This window comes from Ascidiella aspersa, chromosome 3, assembly GCF_963924565.1.
Source record: "Ascidiella aspersa chromosome 3, kaAscAspe10.2, whole genome shotgun sequence".
Lineage (NCBI taxonomy): Eukaryota > Metazoa > Chordata > Ascidiacea > Phlebobranchia > Ascidiidae > Ascidiella > Ascidiella aspersa.
The window spans coordinates 19,387,995-19,398,395 of record NC_139449.1 but is presented as its reverse complement, the minus strand read 5'-3'; the positions used below and the strand labels follow the sequence as shown (position 1 = coordinate 19,398,395).

Genomic DNA, 10,401 nt, shown 5'->3' with positions numbered 1-10,401 from the left:
GGACTATCACTGCCATCATAGAATACTTAAATATATATATGCAATATTCTATTGTGTTCTCGACCAATCAACCTCACTTAAACGGACTCCAACCATAAGAACGCCCTGACAGCGCCGGTCAGACTAGTGCGTCCAAACGTAGTCACCATAAAGGTCGATGCTTGACAGGCCCCCGATCGTCCAATACCCTCTACTCTCCGGTTCGGGCGTTATTTTGGTCATTTAGGCCTTCTTTCGATGATTTTAGGCCTTATTCCGATGAATTTAGACCTTATTCCAATGAATTGGGCCTTATTCTGATAAATTTAGGGCTTATTACGATGAATTTAGGCCTTATTCCGATGAATTTAGGACTAATTCCGATAAATTTAGGCCTTATTCCGACAGATTTAGGTCTTTTTCAGACGATTTTGATGTTATGCTTTACTGGATATTAGTGCGTATTTGGCTGTTTTATGTCGTTGATCTTAATACTATGGTTTTATACATTTTTCTGCTTTAGGTATTGTTGATTTTTAGGTCTTTTTGTGTGTTCCCTGAGAAACGTCGTCGCAAGGTTATAAATTCCACCAGAAGGCCAATAGACTCCTAATTTTTTTGAAAAAAACAAAAAATAAACAGGATGGCAGTCATGTGCCACCATATAGGAGATTAACTTATTTTAGACTTTTTTTTATTATAAATATCTTGTTATACCCAACAAGAAAAGTCAGTCAATAACAATAATAAGTCAAGAATGTAAAATAACAGTTAAATTGGATTCATGTAAATAAAAATGCAGATAAAAAATATTTTCCTATCTAATAATATTTTATATTACAATATTACGTAACAAAACTTTTTTCAAAATCAGAAAGGCTACTTTTTCGTTTTGGACTATAGGCTCATTTATATTTTTGTTCCAATAAAATTAAAAAAAAAATAGATTTGAGGAAATTAGTTTATTAAAAAAACACAGCTTGTAATAATTTGTAAATTCTATTACAGATAAATCACCAAACCTTCAGTGCCTTTACAAGTTCTGCAGGATTCATATCTGATGAAACATCTTTAACACCAGGGGGGAAAGTGATGTCTCCTAACTCCATGTCATCTTCCATTTTCCTGATTATTTATTATAGTGCGTTTTGCCAGCAACATCTTTATCGTGAAAAACAAAATGAAAAGAACAAATTAACATTTGAATATAGGGAGTTTAGGCTAAACCTAAACCATAGGCCTGTGTGGGCCATTCCGCCGGCTCGCAAATACTGTGTGTGGCCCTAATGAAGATATCAGTGGTTCCCAAACTGTGGCCCATAGCCCAGCAGTTGGCCGTGAGACTATTTTAAGTGGGCCATTTTATAGAGCTACTTGAAATATTGCAACTATACATTTTGTTTTACTAAAATAGTTCTTGTCATATCTAAAATTTATTGTGACTGCGAAGACTGTGCATGCGATTTGTTATTCAAAAGACTGATCAGAAGCTTAGTAAAGCTCCATTTGTTGTGAGACAAATGCTATTCGCAAGTTGGAAACATAGAAATTTATTTTTATTAAGCCAATATACTTCATTTGATTTTTGTGTTCACGCAGGTAATTGCGCTTGAAAAACGTTTTGCACGGTTACGTTAGGAGGTTTACGATACGTCGCGCGCGCGCCCGTGAAGAAGCGAGCGCACTTTGACGTCGCTGCTCCTTTTGTTAGGCGATCATTCACTCCTTAACTCGAGCGCAGTGTGACGTCGCCACTTCTTTTGTTAGGCGACGATAACGTTGCTTTGTCTGTCTCTTCAAGATCACATGCCAGACGTGCTGGGCGAACATATCGCGACAATCGCTATAGCAGTGCTGTTCAACCCGTGGGATGGTAAGCACTTGTGCGGATGACGAACGTCGTACGGATGAATGTGCGGATGAAAATGGTGCATGTTATTATTTTTCGTTATGTGTGATGCGGTGATCAAATAAAATGGTGCGCCCACTTATGCGTTCCAGCTACAGTAATATAATGCGTTTCAGCTACAGTAAAACAAACGCCAGAAAAATAAAAGTTGCTCACCCGTGACCGGTTCGCGACTGCGCTTGATTTAGATGCGCCACTTTCTCACAATTTTTTTTCTGTGAGCACACGACTTTTTTTCTATTTTACCCACTTGCCCGGCGACTCGCTTAAAAAGGAGCAATATGAGCCACGTTTAAGGAGCAATATGAGCCACCCTGTCTGTGTCTCCTTAAAACGCGAACATGCTGACGACTGATCACGAACTTTCCATTTTATTATTAGGGATATAGGTTGAAACATTGTTGGAATTAATTTAAAACTAAGTTTTGTAAAAAAAATTATACTGAACGACAAATTAAAATTGCTTACTATAGTTTTGTTAATTCTACAAACAAAATTACTTTTGTATAATCCGCAAACGATTTTTAACATAGTTTTTACTTAAACATACTTTTAACAAATTTCAAACTATGCCCATTATGGACCAACAGTTGCATAGTATTTAGATTCTTGATAGTTAGGGCGAATATTTTTTGACCTGATAAAAAAGTCAAAATATACACGTTAGGGCCAAATTTGTCAAAATCGATTAAAAATGCACGTAAATCGTTTTAAAATAGAAAAAACTATAGTCAGCTTTTTAAAATTGTCGTTCAGTCATAATTTTATCACAAAAATTTAATTTTAAATTGTATTACTGTTGTGCAAGTTTTAGCACAAACATAATTATAACCACGCAATTTTATGCTGCAAAGTCGTCTCCTCTGCGCAATATCTAATGTCATGTTCAAATGGCGGATCGCGATCCGGTTCCGGATGTTTTCAGCGTTTTGTGCGGATCTTCTAATCTAGTCTTAAATAACAAACTTTCCATAGTGGTTTTATGTGAATACCTGTGTCAGTGTTAATGAATTTGGAAAAAAAATCAAGCATAGAACGAGACTCCCAAATGCTAATCTTTGTAAGCGTTTGAGGATATTGTAGCGTCATAAGTAATAATTAGTGGATAATTTGGAATTTATTGTATTGTGTATTTATCAAATATGTTACGATTCATGATTTGTCACTTTTTCACGCTTTTTACCAAACACTCGCTGTCATTATGAGAACAGAGCATTCGGCTGTTTCACACATGGATAATGTTATATTGTGACACATATTTCCGTTATAGATAAAAGTATTTCACCTGTGTGAACGTGTTATTGTCGCATTGTGTGGCTTTTTACGGGGATTGCATTTGATGCCAGTTTATAATTGAATGTTTTGAGGAAGGAGGGGAGCATGGGGTGGTGTATAAGTGGCCAGTTGGGGGGGTTTCTGTTGTGGTTGGTGGGGTTGAGGTATTGTTGTGGCGTTGTGAGTCTGAGATACAGTGGTTTTATTTTGGGGCAAGTGGGTTCAGTCTGAGTCGGGTTATATTTTAAGGTGATGTTCCATATTTTTTTGTAGTGTGGGGAGGGGAAAATGGTATGGAGAAGTGTGTTTTTTCTGAGGTCATATTTTTGGGCCAAGGGGATGCCAAGTTGGTACTCAATGATTTGTGTTTGTGTGTCTGATGGGGTGTCAGCCAAGCGATGTCGCATATAAGCACCTACTTGACGAATGAGGAAGAGGTCAGAATAGAGGGGGATATTGGCAACTGAGTACCCTCCGTGTGGGCGACTGGCCGCGAGCTTGTCTAATGGTATCGTGGGGTTGCGGGGGCCGGTGATAAATTGGCACATTTATTCATTTATTTTGTTTCTGATTCGGTGAGGGGGCAGAATAAACGTGGGCTAGTTGGGTAAAGTGGGGTAGAAGCAGGGTTTTAGAAAGGATAGATTTTGTGTTGAAAGTAAGAAACGGGTGTTTATTTGTGCGGCCTTGTTTTTAAATTTTTTGTATGCGGTATTCCATGCTTGGGTGGTTTGGGTTGGGTCGCCAATTGGGATGTTGAGGGGAAAAATGGCTAGCGGGTTCCAATTGATTGTGGGGATATTTAGGAGGGGTGGGGGAAGGGAACGGGTGTAGGTGGCTTTGGTTTTAAGGGGGTTGAGTGAGAGGCCAGACGTGTCGTGAAATTTGGATAATGTGTTGAATAGGGCTTGTAGGGATTGGTGGTGTGCAAGAAGTGGGTTACCAGTGCCCAATACATTCGGGTTTTTGTCTAAAAAATTATTGGGTTCGTTCGTGAGGTCACCCAACAAATTTGTTTGGGTAATTTTTACCCCAAAAAACTACTTTGGGTTAAGTGTACCCAATGGCATTTTGGGTTAATGGCAACTCAATTATAAATGTTGTTTGGTAGTTAATACCCAAAAACTACTTTGGGTTAGGTGAACCGGATAATTTTTTTGGGGTTATTGCCTAGTTTTATAAATGGGTACAGATTTTTGTTGGCATCACTCAGCAATTTAATTACATGCAAAGCTATGTATGTAACCGTTTATTGTAACACCACAGAAAATAAGTAAAGCAAACACAACAAACGAATTGTAAGCAATACACAACACACTGGTGTCAATATAAACATACATTAACATTAATAAGATAGAATCATCGGAAAACCCACATAACAAATTTAAACTAAGGGTTATGTAATATTACTTGTTAAGTAGTAAATGAAATGTACAGTAGTATTAACCTAATAAAAAGATTTATTCACTATGTAAATTTATTGAATAGATAGAGCCATTGCAAATTCTTTAATACTACTGTAAACTGTTGGCGAATCAATTTTTATAAAGAAAGTTGGGAAAAATTGAAAAGCCCGCAAAACATGAGGACAATACTTATAATTGAGAATATAATAGTGTGCAAATATAGCAATGATAGATTAAGTTATTGTCTCTACTTCCATGGTTGATTCCTCTTCACAGAAAACAGGGTACTTTTTGTGCTTTTCAAATTGCCCGTAGATCATCAAGAATGGTTGCAAGCGGTCTGTGATCTGATGATTTATGCTTGCATGAGTTTTTTTTTTCTGTAAACAATACAATATATGAATATTAGTTTGGATTGTATAAGATAATAAAATAATTAATTTATGTAAAAACAGATATGAGACACTGCTTTTAAACTTGTAATTGCTAAGTGCTAATGCTTTATTAAAAACGCGGCTGCGCAGGATGGATGTTTGTTTGTCTGCAATGCAGTGACGTGCGGTGAGGTTCCTAGATGGCGAGGCACAAATTTTTTCGAGTCACCTTCATACCCAAATATTTATCTTGATAATAATCGTTATTGTGATGTAATAACTAGTTATTGTCACCACTGTTAATAGTTATTTTGCAGTACGGTAAATACCTGTTTAGCTTGTGATTTTTGTCTTTATTTAATCCAAGAAAAAACATAGCGCAATATAAGGGTCGCGATCCCCAGGTTAAAAACCACTGTTCTATGTTAAAGTACCGTAGTCTTCTCTGCAAAAAACAGTATGAAATAACTAATAGACATTGTGCTGCTTACCGTTAATGTTGTAAATGCTGCTTACCGTAAATGTTGTAAAATTAATACAACTACTTAAAGAAAACGCGATACCCTTTATAGTTAATGTAGTTCAGTGAATGTTAATATCTTTAAGTTTTGCCCAAATGCCCAAATTTTTTGAAAACGTTTTCCGTTTGTCCGTGACGCACTTGGCAGTCTTCTGCGGCTCAACGGTAAAAGCGCTTATTTATTTCAAAATACAGCATCAAAACGTAAGCAAACCGGACGAAAAAATATCCTTTTTTTGGCGAAAGTTTTTCGCCCTTGCGTATAGTTAAAGTAGTCAAACAGTATTTCTAATGGAATAGTGTCTAGTTTGTCAAAGAGGCGGCTAGCCGGATAAATTACATTGAAGGATCCGACCCGGGTAGGTCGCCGATCCCTGCTTTAAATATACAAACATTTTGCCGCGTATGAAACGGTGAAACGCAACAACAACCAACACCCTTAAAAACGAAAGCCCATTATTACGCCAGAAACTACTACAATTTCGCATTACTAAAGTTGTCATTTAAGCTTTAATGTTGCATTTTACAGTGATGTTTGTACTTTTTGGCGGAAAAACACTTTTATGTAACGCTCCCATATGTCCGTTCAGCGTCCCAAAAATGATAAAAATACCCAAAACGCCCCTTGTAACTCGCCAACGCCCACAAGGGTATGAGAAATCAGTGACGAAGCAAAACACGGTAGATAAGAAAAGGTGGAAAGGCAAAAGCAAACCTAAAACCACACAGTTAGACAAGAAAACGGATATGGCTCATATTCCGAAATGGAACGGCACAACGCAAAAACGAAAACACAAATCCGCAAAGATATATATAAAAATTATATATAAAAAGGCTACCGAATTTGGGGTAATATCATTTTTTGAATGTTAATTGAGGCTCTGGTGAGTTTGAGCCATTTAGCCTCACATTCATCGAGCTTGATGGTGTCTGGCTCTTCAACGAAAATGACCGTAAAACATTCGGCAATATGCGGATGTTTCTTTAACTTCTCGCCATGGTAGGTTGCGTAGTGGTGAAGCAGCGCTGCGTTGTCGTTTGTTGTTGCTGAGTTAAATGTATTCCAGGTCGCTCGGTGTGCGTTCCACCTAACAGAAAACCTGTTCTTGGTTTGACCGACGTACTGGGCAGAGCAGATGTTGCACGTTGCCACGTAAATTCCGTGGTTTCTGCAATTAAGGCTTTGCCGTAGCTCTATGGTCTTACCTGCAGCCTTAAGTTTACTCGATTCACCAACCATCCCTTTGTGTCCCCCATGGTGACCGCAGAGTGCGCATTTGCCGCACGGCGTTGACAAACCGACTGCATTGCCAAATGTGTGCGCAAGTTGTCGGTAGTTAGTAAGAAGGTTACCGAGAGTATGAGGCCTTTTGTATACTATTTTAACTCGTGGTTGAAGCGCCTTTTCTTTGTTTGAGAGCCTGAGTAGATGAGCGAATGGAGTAGCCCATGTTTTGCTTCGTCACTGATTCTCATACCGCTTCCCTCTGGGCCGTGTTTTTATCAGTGGCTTTCTGTGGCCGCTACACGTATCGCATGCTCCTTTTGCTTTTGTTTTACAGTAGTGGTTGGGGTTATTACGCAGATTGTCTTTGTCTTTGTTCATCTTGGATGTATTTCATATATTTTAATATTTTAATTTTTTACTATTTATTTGTACAGACAAACTGATGATGCCATTTATAGGCGAAATGCATATTTGTATTAAAGTTTTAGACCTTGCTGACTGATTTTTGTTCGGAGCGGTGCGCTTCTCAAGCTTTTACTTTTGATATAGTAACATTATACTGTGTGGAGGCTAGCATTAACATAATATCATATAGATTGGTGTGAACAAACAAAAGTCAGCTCAACGAGAGACACTTTGATGTAGTGATGCGCATTTCTACTAGACAGTTTTTTTTTTCAAGTTTAAATAAACGTTCTTATTTTTGGTAAAAAAGCGCTTTTATGATTAAAAATAATTGGTTCGGTTACGAAACTTTGGCACGGGAAGAAGTTATAAGATAAAAATTGGCACGCCGGAATGGTTGAGTTGGACACCCCTGGCCTAGGGCCTCTCGTGGTTTAAATCCGGCCCTGGCAACAGAAAAAAGTAAAATAAAGCACTCTTTAGGTATAGAAACGTGAAATTTGCGGTAGAGATTTAACTTTTGCTTGCTATATCTTTTGCTTTGCCAGATGTTGGCAGTGCCTCACCTGCCTCCCCTGACTGCACGTCCCTGGTGCAATGTAGTTTGGGGTTTCCTATAACCCAAAGCTTTCTTGGTTATGTCCTAGAAATTATTTAGGAAGAGTATTGTAATTATATACCAGTTTTTGCGTTAACTGTACGACACTTTGCTTGGTGTACCGCGGTTAAGCAGTGTGGTTTTTTACTTAAGCTTTCAAAAGATGTCGTCTAAATAGTAGTTTTCGTAAAAAGTTTAAAATGTATAGTTTTGGGTTTTCGTATAACCCAAGCTTTTTCGGTTGTGTCTAAATTCATGTAAAACCCAAATTATTTGATATTTTAAAACAGGTTTTTCCCAAACATTTTGGGTATTCAAGTTTGGGTTAGCACGGAACCAAAATTTGTTTTAGAAACTACCCAAATAATTTGGGTAGGAAATCCCATCCATTTATTGTACGAGCGTTCAGTGTCAATCACCCTGACGAAGGTAGGTTGCCGAAACGTTGGTTAACAATTACAATTACCAGAGGAGCTGCTTTTGATTTATATTACCATGCCTGGTAGCAACAGTTTATTTATTTGGGTTTCTTAATATAATACTCAAATTCTACCTTTCAAGTACCCAATATTTTTTGCAGTGTAGATACGAGTCCATTTCAAATACTTTTTGACTATTTTAACTACGTAAGTGCGAAAAATTTTCCCGCTTCGCGCGAATCATCTTTCTACGTCCGGCTTGTTGACGTTTTGATGCGGTCTTTTGAACTAGATCAGCGCTTCGTTACTGTTAATGGAAAACTTATTCAAAAATGTTGGAGATATTTTTTTTAACATTTTGTACTTTCGGCAATGTAATAAAAACTTGCAAGAAATTCAAAAGAAATGCCGGTATACCTAAAAAAATCGCAAACACTAAACAAGATTAGGCTAACTATTAAAGTTATCGCGTTTACATAAATAAAGCACCATACAAAATGAAAGCGTGTCCGATATGTTTACTATATTCGTATTTAGTGGATCATCATTTTGTAAGGTTTGGCTGTGATGGATCATGGCAGAAATCACTTGAACACCCCTGATCTAAAGTTTCCAATCTCGGATTTCCCGTATTGAACTTCAGTGAGTCAAATATTATTAAATTGACAATTAGATTGGTGCAATCTGGCAATTCTGTGTATGTGTGTAATCTGTATGGAATTTCCCTAAAAGCCATTGTGGAAAGTATGGCAAGTGTACCCGCGATTTTGTTTCAACTTTTTAAATGTGCACCCCAAAAAAAAATCTGAACGGCACCCCAAATGTGTAAAAAGGTTTTGTGCGGCATACGTTTACAATTCAATATATGCAATACAGAGTGCAACAGAAAATCATAAAGTGCACCTGGAAATTTGAAACTCGGATGCAGTTTTTTGACCTTTGTTGCACCCGGTCACCCGGATTTTTTCGGCCGTGCACCCGCAAGATCTGCCATACTTTTCAGACTGGCCTAAAGGTATATACCGGTAAACTGACACGAAACTATGACTAATATTTCGGATCTGGAAAGTTTATTATTATAAAGGCCTATTTTTTCTTTGCGTTTTTCCACCTAAAAGCTTGTTCTTCTGATTTATTTAAGCCCGGTGCCTCTGGTCACTAAAATGTGTTGTTTTTTGTTTAATAAAACTTCTAAACACTGACCAGACTTGGTTTCAGATAACTTACAACATAAACTAATACTTTTTAGATGTTAAAAATCGATCAAACGACGACTAAAAATACAGCTACACAAATAAACTTTTAATAAGGGTGTAAGAAAACAGATTTTTTTCAGCTGGGCAAATCATTTCCCTATATTACAAACCGCGAACAACTACCATTTGTATATTATCATGATGATCGAATTCCATTATATTACCATTGCTAAATAACATACAAACAACCGAAAATCGAATTGAAGTTTACCAAATTAAGCAAACTTGCAAAACTTTAGTACCAAATACCAATACAGGACATGAATAAAATTAAACGTTACGGTGTATGAACACAAAGTTTGCGCCATTTTCAGTATTGCTGACAAACCGCGATCGCTATCTAGCAGAATTTTAGTTAGAGCAAAGATATATTTGACTGTGATTTGAACAGAGTAAAAACATATGTTTTTAATAAAAAGACTTAGTACAACATAATAATATTCAACCGATTTATATAACATTTTTAAAATACTTGAAAAGTTATTGTCGACAAATAAAAGTTATGGTCGATTAGCCTCAACGTTAATGTTGTAATCTTCATGATATTTGTTGTGACTTTATTCGCCCCTTAAGTTAATATACATGTCATTATTTGTCCACTAGAGGGTTATTGAGTCACAATGGTTGAAAAAGGAAGCGTGATTTGGAGGGAAGCTTCCTTGCGTTTTAAGTTGTTTAGTAAAATATCTTTGTTTTGCGTTTGAAGTGTCAATTTATTGAACTTTACTTTTTTTTTCTTTTTTTATTGATTAAGACATTGTCGCTGGTTTAGAATCCTAAAACACGTTTTCGTCCGGGCATTTATATTGCTATTAGTTGGGTTAGGGTGCAAGTTTGGGTTCAGATGAGTCAAGTATTATTATATTTATTCTCCAAAAATTTACTTACTTACAATTTTAATTTTGACCACTAGTTTCGTTTCTGTAAAAAGTGGTAGGATTCTCGACCATCGCCAAAATATCTTAAAACTTGCACTGCTGTCAGTTCTGTGACGTTTAGCACAATTTATAAAATGTAAAAAAGTGATTTGAG

General features: G+C 36.9%; 1 protein-coding gene across 1 annotated transcript; it reads right to left on the bottom strand.

The window, feature by feature from the left end:
• Positions 1-6,298: 6,298 nt before the first annotated feature.
• On the bottom strand, positions 6,299-7,069 carry LOC146160613 (uncharacterized). The gene is made up of 2 exons (XM_083384973.1): positions 6,942-7,069; positions 6,299-6,884 (listed from the first exon to the last, which is right to left on the bottom strand). The coding sequence occupies exons 1-2, from the start codon at positions 7,067-7,069 to the stop codon at positions 6,299-6,301; spliced, it is 714 nt and encodes a 237-aa protein (XP_083241099.1).
• Between the last annotated feature and the right edge of the window lie 3,332 nt (positions 7,070-10,401).

Coding starts and splice junctions, on each gene's coding strand:
- LOC146160613 (XM_083384973.1), bottom strand. CDS start 7,069: ATGAACAAAGACAAAGACAATCTGCGTAATAACCCCAACCACTACTGT. Junction 6,885..6,941: donor ACACGGCCCAGAGGGAAGCG/GTATGAGAATCA, acceptor TCATCTACTCAG/GCTCTCAAACAAAGAAAAGG.